This window comes from Lonchura striata, chromosome 6, assembly GCF_046129695.1.
Source record: "Lonchura striata isolate bLonStr1 chromosome 6, bLonStr1.mat, whole genome shotgun sequence".
NCBI lineage: Eukaryota > Metazoa > Chordata > Aves > Passeriformes > Estrildidae > Lonchura > Lonchura striata.
In genome coordinates this window covers 27,111,313-27,131,388 of record NC_134608.1, presented here as the reverse complement: position 1 = coordinate 27,131,388, position 20,076 = coordinate 27,111,313, and the positions used below count along the sequence as shown (strand labels likewise).

The 20,076-nt window shown below is 36.7% G+C and overlaps 2 protein-coding genes across 11 annotated transcripts in view; one reads left to right on the top strand and one right to left on the bottom strand.

The window, feature by feature from the left end:
• The window catches only part of NUBPL (NUBP iron-sulfur cluster assembly factor, mitochondrial), a 284,585-nt gene that overhangs the window by 65,456 nt on the left and 199,053 nt on the right, over positions 1-20,076 (top strand). The window lies entirely within an intron of this gene.
• Positions 1-20,076, bottom strand: part of HECTD1 (HECT domain E3 ubiquitin protein ligase 1) — a 60,810-nt gene that overhangs the window by 32,017 nt on the left and 8,717 nt on the right. For 5 of the 10 annotated variants that reach the window (XM_021539332.2, XM_021539340.2, XM_021539339.2 and 2 more), the window contains exons 3-13: positions 11,069-11,303; positions 9,954-10,181; positions 7,692-7,973; positions 7,143-7,431; positions 6,748-6,824; positions 6,563-6,661; positions 6,128-6,242; positions 5,396-5,570; positions 3,989-4,127; positions 3,626-3,796; positions 2,336-2,558 (exon numbers count right to left, since the gene is read on the bottom strand). In XM_021539332.2, coding sequence (XP_021395007.2) covers positions 2,336-2,558; positions 3,626-3,796; positions 3,989-4,127; positions 5,396-5,570; positions 6,128-6,242; positions 6,563-6,661; positions 6,748-6,824; positions 7,143-7,431; positions 7,692-7,973; positions 9,954-10,181; positions 11,069-11,303 — 2,033 coding nt within the window. The remainder of the gene's footprint in view (positions 1-2,335; positions 2,559-3,625; positions 3,797-3,988; positions 4,128-5,395; positions 5,571-6,127; positions 6,243-6,562; positions 6,662-6,747; positions 6,825-7,142; positions 7,432-7,691; positions 7,974-9,953; positions 10,182-11,068; positions 11,304-20,076) is intronic. The other 5 variants (XM_021539337.2, XM_021539338.2, XM_077784048.1 and 2 more) reach the window with 1 other exon arrangement.

The window sequence follows — 20,076 nt, the reverse complement described above, 5'->3', positions numbered from 1 at the left end:
GGTCTTAAAGTGTCCTAAGTTTCAGTGTAGTATATTTCTATATTTCAACAGTGATTTATTGATCGCATCAAAGCTGCAATGCAACAGTGCAACTCTTTCCGAGAGATGCAATTCAGATGTATTAATTCATCATTGCAATTATAACAGGGATATAAAAGAATTTCAGTATAAATTTTTAGTCTTTGAAAAATGGGTCTCAGAATGGTGAGCATGAACTATTCTCAAAAGTGAGTTTTCAGAAATAAGAAATTGTAAAAATTATTCCAAAAAATACTAGTTTTCATTAAATTATATATTTATTTGTATTTTAATAATTAAAATGCTGAGTACATAACTTTTCAAAAATTCCATTTAAAGTAAAAATGGAAACACCTCATTAAAAATCATTGCTGCATGCCTTTTGTTGCAATGACAAGCTCTAGGCTTTTAAAATATGCCTTTTTAAATAATATAAAATAATGCAAAAATAAATACACACTAGAAGCATAACATTCTTTATTGCTTAAATTTCATAGTATATATAGATAGGGCTCATAAAAATAATTGAGATTTGATGTGCAAGATGAAAATTCTGTTAATCAACGTTTTCAGATTTTTGTAATTACATTTTAATAAATTTATTATATAGCACATTGCACTGAAAGTACTATATTTCTACATGGTTGGGAATAATTTCAGATTCCCTTGGACAAAATTTTGAGACTTAAAGCTTCAGAATTACCATTAAATTTCAATTTTTGCATTGAATTTCTTTTCAAAAAATTCAAACAAAACAAGTACAGAGTTAATGTGGAGAGGGGTGAGTACAGACCTTCCAAAATGTTCACAGTATATATACTTGACAATCCACCCCAACTTTCATCATGCAATACACACTAACAAATTTCACTACTCAACCCTCTATAGTCTTGCCAGCTGTGAAGTTACTAAAAAGTATACCATGAGATTGATCAGTAATGATTTAGGACAGCAGAACATATAGTACAGTTCAGGACTTAAAGATACCATTCTGAGTCTATACTCTACTGTAGTCATTTTAGTTAACAAATATTAATTTTTTTAAGTAATAAAGGCTGTTGCACATGCTTAGAGCTCATGGTTAAAGTTCAGGCAAATTACACTGCAACATCAGCAATCTTAGTAGATGTGTATTTGACTACATATTTCAAGAAGTCCCATTTAATCCCTCATTTAGCTTCTTTCCCTCATGATATTCAGACTAGGTATCTTGTTAAAAAACTTTGGATTTATTCTATCTTTTTTGAAAAACGGATTTGAAGTAACACCTTAAATGCTCAATCTGACTTCCTCTAAGTTCTCTTCACTCCAAATTCATCTGAGCTGTCACCATTCCACTCATCTTACACAGAAATAGTCTCCTCCCCTTGCCTTGACCATTCAGAAGCAAAAACCAAAAAAATTGGTATATAGGAAATGCCAAATGAGAATTCAAGAATTCTATGAGAATTTAAGAAACAATCTTCATGTACTGTATTGTATGATAAACAAGTATCTTATTAAAAAGAATGCAAAGACATTTTCTGACCAAAAAAACCCAGTAAATCTAAGTGGTTTTCAGCTGCATTATGATCAGAAACATTGTATATCTTCTTGCCCCAAACTTGATGCATGAAGTCATTAGCACTTCATTTCCATCCTGAATCATAATATGTTCTGTTATTTCACTCAATGGCTCATTGAAAACATCATAATACTGCAAAGCATTTTATGCCTGCAGGTTCATAAATGCATAAACTGCTGCTGCAAAAAAAAGATGAAACAATAAAAGCAGGGTTGTTTCCGCATCCAGAACAAGTTGTGTATTCTTTACAGAAAATCAGAACTAGCTGTGCATTGCCAGTGCATAAGGTCTGTTCCTCTCTCCAACAAACAATTAAGACACTGTAATTTGTTTCCCAATCTCGATGAGAAACTTTCCATTACTTTGTCTTCAAACACATGCAAATTCATTCTGCTAGCTAGAAGCAAACAACAAATAACTATTTCAACCTGCTTTTCCTGGGATGGCCACTACAAAGTGCTTTTAATGACTGGGGTGAAAAAATTAAGTATGCATGGAGAAGAATTAAAACAAAAAGTTAATACACTTTTGCTGGCAAGATGTTTACTTAAACACAATTCACCAAGAAAGTCAAGTTATGGCCACATGCTATCTGATAAAATGCATCACAATTAACTGACCACCTTCCACCTGTTTACATCCTTTACTATTTAGTAAGCCAATTCCTGCAAAACAAAATAGCTCAAATCAAATTATATAAACAAATGCAACAGTCTCAAAACTTAACCTGGACTGGAATCACAAAAAGTCTACCTGAACTGTCGGATCCTCCTTCAGGGCTCCCACTGGAATACATTGTGGCCAGCTTTCCATCCAAGATAAATCTGAACCATCCATTACTGCCATTAGATAACTCCAGGGCTGCAGCATCACTCCAGATATACAGGCAGTCCCTTCCCCTAATGATTGACCAGTCTCTCCAATGGTATGGTTTACCCTGCTGCAGTTCTTTAGCATCATCCTGTGGTTCATCCTCCTGTAATAATTTTGTATTAAGCAACAACAAGAAGCAAAAAAATCCCCAATCCATTTAAAAAAGAGGAAAACATGCCCCAACAAGCAAAAATACCCCAACACACAAAAACCAGACATTTTTAAAGGAGGAGAATTTCTCTCTTTAGGAGAGAAGAATTATTCAAACCAAAATTGTAGCAACTATACTACTTCTGCCTTTAAAACATATCCTTAAAAGTATTCTTTAATAGAAGAAGATACTTCTGAGAAGTTTCCTTTCACATACAGCTTTATCTACTCAACAATAGCAATGGCCTACTGCCTGCAACATCCATCCTGTTCAAAATTTGAACTGTGGGAAAAAAATCACAAAATGGTTGTGGGTTGGAAGAAACTTCTGGAGGCCATCTAGTCCAAACCCCTGTTCAGGCAGGGCTACATATGACTGGTTATCTAGGACCATGTCCATATGACTTTTAATATCTAACCACTAAAATTCAAAGCCAGCAGCACTCCAAGAAACTCCAGACAACCCAAATCCCACAGTAAAAAAGTTTAACTACACACTTAAGATTTAGCTATAAATTTAATTGGATTGGTAACAGAAGTCTGTTATCCATTCAGTTCATTTGACTGGCAATAAGACTTGGAAACTGATAACTTCAATATGCACTTACAGCTTTCATTAAGCAGAAAACTATCTTCCTTTCTATATATTTAACATATTTGGTAATATTTAAAACATCTCAAACTATTTAATGCATGGACATCAAAAGAGATACACTTCTGACACAAATACTTTAGGAAGAATTCATTTTGTTCACCAGTCACTTTCCAAACACTAGGCAAAACCAAGTACCAAATAACTTGACCACAAGGAAGTATGAATAGGAAAACTCAGCAGATAATAATATGCTAACAGAAAATGAAGGCAGAGAAGAAAACTATTAAAACAAGTGGTATAAAATAAGCATTAATTTAATATCCTAACTCCCTTGCCCTGGCCATTTTTGTAACAATGAACATTTTACTAGATGTGTCGGTTTTACAGTAACAAATAAAGCAAATAAATCAATTCCACACACTTACCTTCTCAGGTTTAGACTCCTCTTCATTTTCATCATCAGATGATGGCCCCGCCAAAGTTGACACTTTACTAATTACACCAAGTCTAGCCAGTTGGTCTAGAAAAAGATCACCACCTTTATCCACTAAATCCCTTATGATTTGCAAGGCTAACAAATGGCCATCATCATCATCCTGTAATACATTGGGATGAAAAGAAAATAACAAAGGAGATATTGTTACTTTACACACTGAACTGCACATGTGGTCACAGATGAATACTATAAAAGTTTTAGGGTTAGTTATTAACAAATACATGGAATCAATATTAGTATAACTCTCTTTTTTGTACTAGTTTCATAAGGATAATATTTTCATTCTTCCTACCTCTTGATCAAGCACTGTGGCTGTTATCTCAACCAGTATTGTGGGCAGGTTGTGGCCAGCATCAGAGTCACAAACCTCTTTCAGCAGCGCCTCAGAACAAAAATGTATCATTTTTCTAATGAGCGCAAGACTTGCTTTTCTGTAAAAGATCATAAAAAACCAAAAGATTCTTACAGTGAGAAAGCAAGCAATAATCAAAGCAACCAAAAGGTTCAAGATAAGACTCTATTTACGCATGCTTTCAAAACACAAGAAATTCAATCTGTTTCAGTTCTTGTATTAGTTACTCTTACTAAGTCCTGGATTACCTTTAAGAATTATGTACCTGTGGTATTTTTTGATTCTACAGCATTATCAGTCTAACAAACACTTTTCCCCTCAACCCTTTACTAAGTAAACCTATTCCATGTCATGTCTTTATCCACTTCTAGTGCTGGCAATTCACTTCCACACACTTTGTCACCCTCAGAGGTATTCAGCCTTTCATTTTAGTCATACATTTCCCATGTTTCGAGATCCCTTTAACTTTTAACTCTAAGCATACTATTAGATCATGCAGCTTCCCACACTAAGAACCATAATTAATATGAAAGAAAATCACTCCTGTAGGGTTATAGATGAATTTTTTTGACCAACTTCCAAAAGTCTGATTCATTAAGATAACTTTCAAGTAGAGAACCAACTACTTCTTCGCACAATCTGTAACAAAAATTTATCATGCATAGACTGCTAACATAGGTTCTTATTTCTTTTATTTTAAATGACCTAGTTTAAACTTTCTGTAATCAGTTCATGTGGAGTCTGTCTCCACTAGAGGCCTTTCTTACCTTGTATAAATAAGAGATTGAAATAAATGTCATATTGGTAGTATAAATGGCTAAGAGGGTATGATCAGATGTCTTTTAAGTAATAAATAAGACTACATTTCTGTAATTCAACAGAATTAGAAGGATCATCTCCAGTTAATACACTGTTAAGTAAGTCTTCTAAAACCTTCTAAAATAGATTTTTCTAGTCTTGCTGATTTTCCAATGAATACATCTTGATATTATTTTATTAGTTTTCCTCTACTAAATTACAGCCTTCATTACAGTGGCTACAAACAACTGTAACCAAATCCTGATGCACAGTGTATACAACATACTGTATGAACACAGCATTCTTTCATCATGTTGCTACAGTCAAGAGTATGCTCCGCTCTCCCATGATTAACCAGGCTTTTTACAACACATCACTTCACCAGAAAAGAAAAAATGCTGCTTAAAGTACTAAGTAAAAATCACTCATGCAACACTCTCCAAACAACCAATCCTATTCAAATATATATGGTCACTAGCATTAAACTTACAGATTTACTTTGGCTTTTTTAAGTGCGTATTAAGAAATTGTCTCTCATGATAACATTACCTTATTGAAGGCAACATAGTTTGTTGAAATGTTTGTGCAAACACAGGCAATAGTCTTTTCAAGTATATGGGTGCCATTTCTGGATCTCCTTTGGGTTCATTGCATTCTTCCTCATCCTTGTTTGCATCTTTCTTTTTCTTCTCATCTCCTTTGTTGACAGGACACATCCAATCCCCTGGAAATTTTTTTTCACATTCAATTGCAAAAGACAACAAACCAAACAAAAACCCCTTCAAAACATTCGAGTTTTCTTTACTAACATCCAAGTACCTGATCATGAACATGCATTCCTAAATATATAAAATTTACAAAAGTTTATAAAATGCATGATTTCTTGAATAGAAGAATTTAATAGCAAGTATCACCTGTGGCACCAGAATTCTCAGGAACAAATAAAAGTGCTGTTCCTATGCAGAAGGAAAGGATATCAGAGGAGCTACCAAGGCTGACAAGCTATGAATCCACTACAAAATCCCAGTCTAGCCCGATCCCACAGCTGAAGAGCAGGACAACTGGCATTGTTTATGCCCACTCAGTTATTTTGCTGGTAATTCCCCCAACATAACATGTTAAAATAGTAAGGTTTTTATGCATACTTTATGGGTTAAGGAAGGCGGGTCACAATTTTTTTTTTACTAACCTTAATAGAGTAGAATTCTTATAACTGCAGAACTTAACACATATCAGCATTTCTACTATAGCAAGTGTTATGGACTTAAATATTGCACTCACCCGGAGACTGAAGAATAGCTACTACTTCACTGTGCCCCCTTTCCCGAGCTTTGTCCAGAGGAGTTTTCCCATCTTCATCTCTCAAATCAGGATTTGCACCATGTCGTAAGAGAGTCTGAGAATAAATATTTTATGTATTAAAAATATCTCATTTCTTCTTCTAAAGTAGTAAATGTGATTTTCATACATCACTCTGACAGTGTTCTCATGCTTGAAAGTTTTCTGTGCTTTTTATATCTGTAGAGCTAATATAAATTATTTTTATTCATTACTGCCCTACTACCCTATAACGAAAAATCTGTTTTGATAAATACTGTAAAGAACATGTAAATATTTAAGAGCATGTGTCCAGCATATCATATTGAAGATATTTTGAGTAGAACAAGATGAAAAGTCAGCAGGTAATGCTTTTTAAGGGTCAGCTTAAAATCATACCTTTGCTACCTGAGGTCTTCCAAAACATGCTGCATAATGTAATGAGGATGACCTCTGACCTCTGTTAACATCAGCACCCCTTTCACAGAGGAATTCTACCTGTTAGATAAGAAAAAGGAAAATTTTTTTTTATCTTCCTTCACATAAATAATGCAACTTCTTAAGGGTCTATAAATCGAATTTACCATTTCCTGAGTTCCAAAAGCTGAGGCCCAGTTTAAAAGAGTTTGTCCTACATCATCCATAAAATTTACTTCAAAAGCTGAAAGATAAAATGAAATGAAACAGTTAAAGTTCCCACAACCATAAACTAAAGTTCAACAGTATTCTTTAAATAAAAAGGTCTTAAAAAAAGTATCCTCAGTAATTCTGGAGAAGCATTTATGCTCTTAATTGCAATAAAAAAAAGGTGGTATAGGTATTATTACTAACAAGACCTGCTGAGTATTTAACAAAGTAAATCAACTTGTACATAACGATTTTCAATTAACTACCTCAGCACTTGTTATGAAAACTCAGATTATAAAAATAGACGATAAAGCAAGCATCTCATTTTCTCTTTCAGAGTATTTTTGCTTACCTCCTGTATCAATTGCATCTATCAGCGCATCAGTATCCTTACTGCGGATGCAATCGATCAGTTGCCGATGAGAACGTTCCCCAGAACTATCTAGTCTTCGCAATCCTGGGATTCTGCCTGTAGATCCAGCACTAGATTTTGGCAGGGCTTTTCTGCCTTCGAACAGCAGCACCAAAAGAAGATCTACTAACCGCATGGTATCCAGTACACATCTCTCGTCACCCTGCAACGCGCTTTCTATAGAATCTGGAAGCTCAGATCTTAGGAGATCCTGGAAATAATTAAAAGTCTGAACAATAAAAAATATACAGGGCTTTAGAAAATACTATCAGAACTGGGTTTCATTTCCATATGAAATGTTTCCTTTTTCCCCCTCTTTAAAAGCAACTTATGTGTACATATGTGTATATATATATATATTAAAAAAACAATATCTATAAATATGTATATCTATCTATAAAATAGCAACATAAATCTTGCATATATTGAAGTATATAAAGAGAAAATCTCCATGAAAACAAAAAGCTATGGCATAAAAGGATTTCTTACATGTGTTACTACTGGAGAGCCTCTACACAGGGTTGACAACAGGCTTACAATAGTTGACACCTGATTACTTAATTTAGAGTCTGCAGCTGTAGATGGTGCTCCAGTGCTACTCCTTCCAGGTTTGCAAGCTGAAGATGGTCCTGAGGCTGTCCCACCAGCAGCTGCCATGCGAGATAACAACTCCTCAGTTAATCCATGTTTAGCTAATGGGGCTGGGTCAACTCCACGCCGTGTGAATCTGTCAGCTAATGAAGCAAAGCATCTCAAAGCTCCATCTGAAACCTAAGGAAGATGTGCAAGAAAAATCAATTAAGGTGCTATGGGGATATTCACAAGAATACAGGACACATACAAGAACTGGATTTTTGCATGAAGCTTGATCATTCAAGTTATATTTAAAGGTCCATGTATTTCTCTTAAATACAATAAAGTTTTCAATAGGACCAAACCTAAAAATAGGACAAACTGGGAAAAGGAAATTTTGCTCTTGGATAACACAGATTATCCACTGAGCACTTGACATTGGGACATGCAAGAATTTTTGTGATAATAAAATACAAACTTCCAAATTTAGGTTTGTCACTAAAGGGAGAAAAAAAATCCAACCAACTGCACACAAAAAACCCCAGTGACACTGTGGAAAGAAGGCTTGCTGGTGATCCTCTTAACAACCCAGCAAAAAATAGTGCTGGCTAACTGCCCAGGAAAGGATCCAACATCTTTTCATGTTGATACTGAAAATAAAAAAGTTTTGCCTTTAACACCTCTCTATCTATACACTAGAAGTGTCACATCTTTCAGATCAGGATGTTAAAAACACTGCATTAGCGGCATCAGCAAAAAAGTACTTGGAATGTATTTACAAAGTGAATGAGTACTTAGAAAGTATTTACATTTCTTCTCCCAAACTGCAAGTGTAACACAAAAGCTAAAAACCCAAAAATTATAGATAAGCTGCTCTTGGGGCCACATTCATCTGGCCTGAACTCATCCATCAAGTGGTGTTACTAAGTGGCAGCCCATACAAAAAGTGACCAAATCCAGCAGTGTAAAAGGACAAGATAGGGAGCAACAAACTTGAAAAGGGACATTACTAGACAAATCCATAATACACATCCAACATCCACTGTAATACTGAGACTTGTTTCATGTGTAACACATTTCTTAAGGATACCAGTACAGATACATTTTCTATGATCTGGGTCCCATCTTAAGCATGCTTATCTTTAAGCTTAACTGCTGAACAATTAAGTTAATTTGAACTCACATTCACATCTACAACAGCGCCAGCAACTGCTTTTTTCCAACACCTTATAAATTGGAGAACTGTTAAAATTCAGACTTAATGGTCTGAATTTCAACACTTCGTTGCATCAGATGATTAGTATAGTAATAAAATTATTTAATGGCTAAAAACATGATAGCTTGTTCTGAAATGGCTAGTGTATGACAGCCCCCTGAAAATTTTTAAGATCTAAAGATATATTTTAAAAAATCATCTCACAGGCAGAGAGATTTAGTTTCCCAAATATTCTGTGCTTAATAAACCAGACTGAAGGCTGGATCTGTGCATGCAGAGAAAGGAATAAGGACAGAAGACAGAGTGAAATGGGGACACAGAAAGCCTGGCCAGGCTACAGCAATAATTTGGCTAAATGGTTATTCCAGAGCAATAGTATGACATGCACAAAAGGATTCTACTAGTAAAAAGATAATTCCTCTGGGATTCATTTTTTAGATTTTACAAGGACTGCTTCATCTCAGGTTAGTAAAACTGCAAAAGAGAAGTGGAGTAGCATTTCTACTAGTATCACTTAAGCTGGCTTCCAGTGTAATACTTTAGCATTGACAATAGAGGGTTTTATTGCTTCTCTTAGTTTGGTAAAAGAAACAAAAACCAAATTCATTTTTGTTATGCTCTACTTATGCTCAATTTTACAGTGATTGAGGTACAGTCATAGAACAATAATTATTTCAGAAACTGCTTCAAAATGCACTGAAAAAAGTTACAGGATATTTTTCAATACAGTTTTCAGAGGTTAAATAAGACTACATTCAAACACCAGCACTTGGAGTCAAACACTAACTAGTGTGTTTATTCTCTTATCATTACAACTATAAAGGAAACTATCATAATATCCAAATATAACAACTTCTATGTAAACATACAGTTAGGGAGGCTGTAAAAAGTTACTCAGTTATTCCTTTATTATACATACTGAAAGTTAAATTCACAGCACATTGAGCCAACTATTACATTACCTGATGGTCTTCATGTTTTAATAAACTAGACAGTGATTCCACACAGATCTCTAATGAAGAATCCTGAGGCTCCATTTTGCCACAGAGTCTGGATACTACAGCCATAGCTGAATGCAAAGTATCTTTATGAACAAGGTGTCCACTGTCACGAATGAATGTCAGAACACAGTTCAACCCTCCAGCTTCAAACACAGCTCCTGACTCACGGGTACAGATTAATTCTAACACCTATGCCAAAAAAAAATTTAATTTGAATAAAGTACACACATAAAGTCAGTTATTTATATCCACAGTCAGATACTTATATCCATCTACAGAACTGGTTAATAAAACGAAACAATAGGGAAAAAAACCAAAAACTTTCTTCCTCAACACCCAGAAGGAGCCAAAACCTCCAGTACTCTATTAGTAGTTAAAGCTTTCTTCAAAAATATGAGAGCCAATACAAGAGCATCCTCCAAAGGCATAGTCATAACAGGTGTTCATGAATAAACTCTCATCCTGGGAGAAACACACAACTGAGAATTTTGAAACTTGTAAGAGCACCATTACCCCAGTGATGCACTTCTGAGTCGACTAGAAATAGTATATAGGAACCACATGCATAAATTCTGATGCCATGGTAATCAAGAACTCCAACTATATGCTACCACATGGCCATGAGTTATGCTTTAAATAAGAGACTGTAAGGGTCCTCTAAATTTCTCTAAAAACTTCACAAGGGTGCAGGGGACCTATACCTAGTGCTATTGAAGAGGTAGTAGACAATTTTTTTACACCAGATAATCTATCAGTATCTGGAACAATTCCTCACTTCTTTCGTAGCATAAAAGTAGCCCTTGGCATTCCATTAGCATTCTAGTCATACATCAAGAAATTTCTTCTAATATTTTTTGCTTCCTTTTCCATACATTTTTTTAAGAAAATTGAGCTGTGAAGAATACCAGACTGACAGCAAGGATAAGCAGCAGTGTCAGCATGTACACTTTTGTCATAGTCTATATTTTTGCATCATATTTTAATAAAGAAAAAGGACTGGAATATGAGAAGGCTCTTTGGAAATAGCAAATTATCCAACTCCTTCTTAAAAACAAGAGGTTCTTAAGTATACTTACCTTCACACATTGCTCAGCTAAATCTCTGCTCGTTCTGTTGTTAAGTTCAACAACTACTAAACGATTACAAAGTGCTTTGATAGCTCCATCCACTCCCACAATCCTACGGGTGCATTCAGCTGATACATCCAGGTAATAAGTTATGGCACGAGCTGTTACTTCCAGTACATTGTCTGGAGCACTTTCATCAAGAAAAATTTTGCACAGCGCTGGCAAAAAAGTTCGAGGAGGGCATCTGCAGGAAAAAAAACACAATCTATTACTATATTGTGCACACTTCTGTACATGAAGCAATATAATACACTTCCACATTGTCTTTCCATGTACACATCATTTGCTCAACTAGTTTATAGTTGGTTCAGAACATTCATTTAGAACACTACATCTCATACATGCATGAAAGTTCAAAGAGGTAATCTGAAAATACTTTGCATTAAGAAGCCAACAGAAAAATATACTCTTGAAATTTTTCAGTCATACAGGGGAAAAATCTATCTTGTTGGGATTTTCTCCTATGAATTAACCTCACATCGCCAAACAGAATGCATGTTTTCTTAAAAGTGCTTCAGGTTCAAGATGATTAATAGCTACTTAATCATGAAATTTTATATACAAAGACTAAACACAATTTGATTTTGAGTGGTCCTTCTTCCCTATGTTATTTCCCTTGTCTTTCTATCTTATTTCAGTCTCCTCCCCTACCCCCTGCCTCATTATTTCCCCTTAATCACACTGAGAACATATTTAATTAATGTAGCTTGCGTCTATTGCATTTTCTCTCCATATCCAAGTCTCAGTAGGCTCTGACTCTCCTCTTTATTGTTAGCTTCATTTTCATATGCAAGAATGGTGAAGACTACCCCCAAAACTTCAATATAAAAAAAGCAAGCTGCAATGGTCCTCCTATTCCTCTGACATTACAGAATATAAACTGAAATAATACTTTTCATTACTAGAACAACTGTGGATAAGACTGATTTAGATCAAAAGTTCTAAGACATGGACATATTTTAAGTCAATTTATCTTCCAGCAGCATATTTCGCAGAACTTAGCATTATGATGGTTCACCACAGTGGTAAAACACTTCCAAAGTGATTGTGGGGAATTAAATGAAGGGGATATATGCTGTAACAGTAGCCAAAATAGCTGGATACCTCAACCCTAGATGTAAGAGACCAGACTAAATCTACAGGAAGCAAATATTCCTTCTGCAACTTTTCCTTCTAATAGGGTTTTGGTTTTGAAAAAGATATTTTTCTAAATCCAAAAAAGAAAGAGTAACAACATGTTTTTTAGTCTGGAAGACAGGTGATGTACTTGTTGATGAATCATTCTGAAGACTCAAGAGGTCATTCAGTATCCCATCTGGTATGCAATGACTCACACAAAGACACCAAACCCTGGGACAGCAAAATGCTAATAGTTTCCTTCAAGATCTTACCATGCTGTGTGAAGTAACAAGTAATGCTGCCTGACAAATACATATATTACCAAACAATATTTAATGACAAATTAATAAGTGAAGTTGAATAAAGGCTGAATAAAGCTCAACCACACATGTAAAACTTATATTGGCCTAATCCAGCCTATAGTGTCTGTTGTTCTTAAGAAATCTGTTATTTAACTCTACATCTTTAAGAAGGGTTTATACAGTTACTTTGTATTTTAGAAATTATCCACTGTCGGGGGGGGGGGGGGGGGGGGAAGGTATGAAATTTGTACTCATTATTAGATGACCACCATGATGATGCAAGAAGCATTTCAGTACATAAAATTTTAAATGGAAAAGGTATTCAAGGTTTTGGTGTTGGATCTTTTATACTGAATTTTATGCAATACCAGGCAGATCACTAAAACAGTGCTATGAACAAGGTTCTTCAAACTATATTGCAAGAAAAAAATCCAATCTTAAAAAGTCCCAAACAAACCAAACCCACACACATATCACCAAGTGGAAGGTAGTGAATTCCACTGTCTATTTTAATACTAGCAAGAGTAGTACACCATTTTTCTTAGATGACCACAGAGCTGCAGAAAGTTAAAAGCCATACTTAGCAAATCTAAACCCTACATTTTTTTCTGTGATGTAACAGCTTACAAAGAAGCACAACACAAAAGAAACTCAGCTGTATTTTTTAATGAAATTAATGAATTAAAATTCCATCACCTATCAACCACAGACAATTACCCAGTAGAAACAGTAAATTACTAAGTTACTAAAAGCATATTACTTATGCTGAATTCTTTGTCAGCACACAAATGCCAGTGCACTGTATTAGCAATGCTGTCCTTAAAACAGGACAGCTCTCTAGCCCAAATGTAAGGGTTCAGGGTGTTTTAAAATGACCTTTTTGCCAGAACCTCTAGCTACACTCATCAGAGACCACTTTTTCAATTAGCAGGTACAGAACAATCTCCACTCCCTGTCAGTACCTTTGTTTTCTGACTTGGAGGAGTGATTTCCAGTCTCCCCATAAGAAAAACAGGCTTCATCACAGAATTATAGAATGGCATGGGTTGAAAGGGACATCATGGGCAGGGACAACTCTCACTAGACCAGATTGCTCAGAGCTCTACCCAACCTTGCCTTGAATACTTCCAAGGATGGGGCATCCACAGCTTCTCTGGGCAACTCTATTGTGTTTGTTTGACCAGGTTTTGGCAGCAGAGGGAGCGATAAGGGTGACTTCTGTGAGAAGCTGCCAGAAGCTCCCATGTCCTGCAGAGCCAATGTCAGGTGGCTCCAGTATGGACCTGCTGCTCACCAAGGCTTGAGTCAATCAGGAAGGGTGGCAACACCTCTGTGATAACATATTTAAGACAAAAAAAGGTCACTGCACAGATGTAACTGTAGCCAGAGAAGAGCAGGGTGAGAATACCTGAGAAGAACAGATCTGCAGATACCAAGGTGGAGAAGGAGCAGGAAGTGCTGAATCAGATTCCCCTGCAGCCCATGGAGGAGACCCAAACTGGAGCAGATGGATGCCCAAGAGAAGGCTGCCAACCCAGAGGAAACCCATGCTGGAGCTAGCTGTGACTAAAGGACTGCACCCCACGGAAGAGTGACCCACATTGCAGCAGTTTGTGGAGAACTGTTGCCCATGGGATGGACCCATGCTGGAGAAGTTCCTGGAGGAACCCCACATTGGAGCAGGGGAACGACTCCTCTTCCTGAGCAACAGCCGGAACAATGAATGATGAACTGCCTGTAACCCCATTCCTCATCTCCCATCACTACTGATGGGGGAGGAAGTAGAGATTGGGAAGGAAGAAAGGGTAGGGGAGAAGATGTTTTTAAGATTTATTTTACTTCTCATTATTCTACTTTGATTTTGTTAGTAATAAATTCAGTTAATATCCCCAATTCAACTTTGGTTTTCCTATGACTATCTAATGAGTGATCTCTCTCCCACCCATGAACCCTTCATCATATTCTCTATCTTTTGTCCAATTCCAGAGGGGAACAACAGAGTGGCTTTGCTGGGTGCCTGGCATCCAGCCAGGGTCAACCCACTACAGTAACCTTGTCCTGTCACCACATGCTCTTGTAAGAAGTCCCTCTCCAGCTTTCTTGTAGGTACCCTTCAGCTACTAGAAGACCATAATTAGGTCAACTCAAAGCCTTCTCTTCTCCAGGCAGAACAATCTCAATTTTCTCAGCCTTTCCTCATAGGAGAGGTACTCCATCTCTCTAATCTTCAATGGCCCTCCTCTGAACTCACTCCATGTCCTTCCTGTGCTGGCCCCCCAGAGCTGATGCAGCCCTGCAGGTGGGCTCTCAGCAGAGCAGAGCAGAGGGGCAGAATCCCCTCCCTGGCCCTGCTGCCCACGCTGCTTTGGATTCAGCCCAGGACACATTTGGCTCGCTGGGTCATGTCCAGCCTCTCAGCCACAGCGCCCCCAAGTCTTTCTGGGCAGGGCTGCTCTCCATCTGTTCATCCCCAGGCTGTGCCAATACTGGGAGATTGCCCCAACCCAAGTGCAGCACCAGCTGTTAAAACTCATGAGAATCCCATGTGCACACTTCTCAATCTTGTTAATTCCCCTGAAGGGTATCCAACCCTTCAGGTGTGCCAATCACACCACTTAGCTCGGTGTCATCTGCAAACCTGCTGATGGTGCACTCAATCTCTCTGTCATTATCAGAGATATTAAATAACACTGGTTCCAAAACAGATTGTTGAGGGACACCACTTGTCATTGATGTCCATCAGAACTCTGAGCTATTGACCACCCTCTGGATGTGACTATTCAACCAAATTCTAATCTATCTAGCAGTCCACCCAGCAAATCCTTCTCTCTCCAATTTAGAAAGAATGACGGTAGGAAGAAGCCTGTCAAAGGCTTTACAGAAGTCCAGATAAATGACATCTGTAGCCCTTCCCATGTCCACTGACAGAGTCACCCCATCACAAAAGGCCATAGGGTTGGCCAGGCAGGGCTTGCCCTGGGTGGAGCCATGCTGGCTGCCCCAAACCACCTCCCTATCCTCCATGTGCCTTAGCACAGCTTCTAGGAGGATCTGTTCCATGACTTTCCCAGGCACAGAGGTGAGGCTGACTGGGCAGTAGTTTTCAGGGTCTTCCTTTCCACCTTTATAGATGGGTTCAATATTTCCTTTTCAAAATTTTCTAGTAACTTGGGACTGCAATGATTTTTCAAGGAGAGTGACTTGGCGATTACAAACAGAAAGGTTGTAGAGTCTCCTCTGGAGATCTACAGATTACACTCATAAACACACACAGACAGACCATACAGATAAAAACAGATTTTTTTGGCTTGTTGAAGTTCCCTCAGGCCTCACCAGTGTGCAAAGTTCCTGAAAACAAGAGTACCTAGTGCCATTCACACACAGTCTTGATCAATGGTTCAGCCTGTGATAGCAGGCAAGAAGGATATATGAACACATATGGTGTTCCAGCCATGATCTTCTCAAATGGGTGGCTAAACAATTACAGCCTAAAATTGCCTAGCTGTCATTCTGAAGGACTTCAATCTTTATGCTTTATGATGTTCTCTATCAATAACTGCATACAAACAAAAGGACACAGGTCAGCTTTATACTGATCACCCTTTAATCCTCAAATCTGCACTAAGCAATGGCATGGGTCTTCTGTGCTTGAAACCATAAGCATCAGCTCTACATTGTCTCAGGGAGAAGAACGTGCCTGTGTGAGCAGTGCCAGAGAAAGAACTAACAGGGGTAGGTGGGAACCCACACAATGAGAGATGAGGTACAACACCATCAGAGCCATATAGCAAATGCCCAAAGTACACCTCTCCCTTCTGTTGAGGCAGCTCCACTGGGGACTTCTCTGTGCAGGCATTTGACCAATAAAAAGAGAAGGAAAGTGTTGCTTTTATTCAGTGGATGGTCTTTATACCTCAAAACTGTGAAAATTGGTTTTCAGAGTAGCCCTTAAGTCTTCACTCAATCCAATTCCAAGCAAAGGCACTAAAGCATAAGCAAAGGCAGCAGAGAGAAGAGAAAACCTCTGCTTACTTAGAAGCAATTCTAGCAAACAGGACAAGCACAGTACCTTCTCAGGACCAGTCCCTCTTTTTAAGGAAGCACCAAGTAAGCAAATACAGTCACCATCAGCAGGAATCAAAGAGTGAATCAGACAAATGATGTTATGTATGTATCACTATTACACCATAATTCCAAGGTAAATCCTTACTGGCTTTCTTAGGCAGGCCAAAACAGAACAAAAGGACCTAAAACTGCTTCAAATATTAGGGCCCTCTAGTAACATAGATTTTATTTCTGTTCCAACTAAGGCTATGGTCAGAACTAAAACATATCTTGACAGGTAGTACAACAAAACATTCCAGGAGTTTCCGTAACACAAACACAGGCTGAACACTGGACGCATCTCTAGAAAGCAGTCTACATGAGAAAAACAAGGCTGTCAAAATTTCCTGGGACATAAGGGAAATTGAGATCAAAGCTACAACACTGAATGAACTGATGTGACATGAGAGCAACCAATGGTCGGTTTTTAGTACACTTCCATCTACTGACAAATGATGCGTTTGATTTCCAAGAGAAAAATACACCAATAAACCTGCCATTACTGCAAGCATCAACACCCATCAAGGGAAAAAAAAAGCAAAATGCATAATTTCTAAACCATTCCAGTATCAAAATCAGGTACACATGTTGCTTTTATCCAGACCATATATTAACTAAAAGCAATATATCTCAGAAAATCTCAGAAAAAAAGAAACTATGACAGAAAAATTCCTAAAGTTGTAGGTGAAGAATCACTATTCACAGTTACCTATTTGCAGTGAAACTGGTAACATGATGGTGAGTTTTCTTTAATACAGGAAAAGCTATTCTCTAATAATGTTTACTCCTTCAAATCAGAAAATAATGGCAAATAGGTACCTCTGAAGTTCAGGTTTCTATTTAAGTCCTTCTAATAAACACGAAAATGAAAGAAAAATCTTTTTAGATTTTTATTTCTAGGGAGCTGTATTCATACCGCATTGGGCACTTCCTAAAGTGCTTCAAATGTGTATTTTAGAAGAGTGATTAGGGACTACTTAGTGAATTAATGAGGTCACTCTGTGTTACTCCTTAGTGAAAGAGGACTTCACGTTAATGAGGTTACTCTACAACCCACACTAGAGCTCTTGCTAATTACTTTAAGTCTTGCAGCTCACCCACCATGTTTCCAAGATCTTGCTGAAAGATAAGTTTGTCCAAAATAGGTAATATTCCTTATCAATATTTCCCATCTATATTATGATCTATTAAGACTGGGGTACTAGAGCATTCTGTTTCCTGTACTGACATTGAGAAATAAACCACATTAAAAAGTGCTGATTCTGTATAATTCATACTTAAATAAATATAGTCATACTTTCAGTGTTAAAATGAGTTATTAGGTTGCAAAGAGTGTAGCACACAAATTCTTTAATATGCATTCTACAAAAAATATACTTGATCTAAAAATATTTTCTAAATATCATAATCATCTTGATGTCAGGAAAGGCTAAGAAATTTGTGAGTATAATTATATTACTACAGAATTTACAGCACTATAATCAGCATAACTCCATATGCTGACACACTTCTGAACATTTACACACACACCCACCTCTTTAGGAACAGAAATATCCATACAGATACAAAATTCTTAAATAGCTACAGCAGTAAACTCCTGCCAGGGCTAATCCCTTAAACTCTAATGAAGTGACTCAGCTGATTTTGCAGCTTGCCAATGTAAAAAGATACCAAGGAAGTAAAAATAGGCACTGTAAACTCATTTCTGTAATTGCATTTCATATTTTAATGCACTTATAATCCTTAGCTAAAACAAAAACAATAATAGTGAAGACTACACTACTGCCATGCTTAAAAAGAAAACTTAAAGAAGGAAAAAAGACCAGTTCAGTTCATTCCAAAAACAGTTAACAACTACTGCTAGCATTAGGGTGTGTTACTCAATTCCAAAGTAACCACTGGATTCAGTTGATGTGGAGCCCCTGGCATGTGACAAAGCCTTCAGCAAAGCTGCCTGGTCCAAGACATGTGACTTGTGGCAGAAAACCAAGCTCAGCTGCCTGCCAGCAATAGCTGGATCTTTAATGCATACCATCTGCTGAGACCAGTTAGAAGTGGGAAAATATGGAATTATGTGCCTACACTACTTAGTATATAATAATTTTAAATAAAAACTGAAATACTGAAGTTAACTCTCATTAGTAACAGTTTTTGAATAAAAATTATACCAGATAAACATTTACAACAACACGTCACACAACTTTGAAACTTTAAAGGATATCCTGTATAATTGATTTTTCTTAAAGCAAAAGTAGTTTCAAATAATTTTTGATTAATCATTCTTTTTCCTTTCTGTAATTCTTTCTATGGGAAGAGATCTCAGAATTTCCCTCCATTGTTCTTTCACTAAAAGACTGTTCTGTTTTCACATATGAACCAAAACCAACAGCAGAGTAATCCAGACCATCCACAAGAGAACCCACACACCTGCACTGCCTGTATGTATTCTTCTGGATTCATTACCAAAACACATTTTGCACTGGTTTCATGTAACACTATTACAACACAAATGAAGTCCAGAAAACACCACTCATTTATAACTGTATGTAACACCATATATTTTAAATGTACATGGAAAAGGCAAAAAATTAACTGGCAATTTAGGAACTATTTCCAGAAATACAAAACATTAAAACTTGCATGACTCTGAATCCCTACTCTTAATTGCAATCACAGCCCAGGCCAATAAAACTAAACTGGAGAATTAACAATTCCATCCTGTATTCATTCCAGTAAAAACTCCGCTTTTTTAGTAATTACAAGAAATAATTTAGAAATAGAATTTGTTATTTAAAAAAACTTTCAAACTTTCTTTTAGCTAAATAAATGACAGAGCTGAACCCTCTTCTGAGAGTTCATTATTAGACACGGAAGACACTTAGTAATGGACATTTAGTATTCGACTACACATTCAATAAATATCAGTTGTGTAAAATGAAAAATAAGAAAAATCCATATGAGGAAACAGCCTCCACAGAACAGGTAATTTCTGTATTTCTAAATCATTACCATTTGCTTTATTCCTGAATTTACAGAGGCTGCCTTTTGCATTTTTCAGCATCTTATAACAGCTATGCAATACCTCAGGGTAATAATTCCACATGTTTGTTCTCCAATCTCATTACAAGCATTTTACAGACTCTTAGTCCACAATAGTTGAATAAATTAAAGAATGTGAAACTACAGGTCTTTCTGCCTATGATTTCTACTAGTAGCAACCTCAATTGTGCAAACAGATAATGCTTTGAGTACATACTACATCGGTCAACATTTCAAAAGGAAATAAGCAATTTAAACAAAAAGTATGATTTTGTATGTGTGCCTAAATATGCACATATAACTACTAGTTTATTTTGGATTCCCAGGTGCTCAAAAAAAGAACTGACTTACACAAGAAAACTTCCCTATTAGCAATCTACTTACCATCTGTGC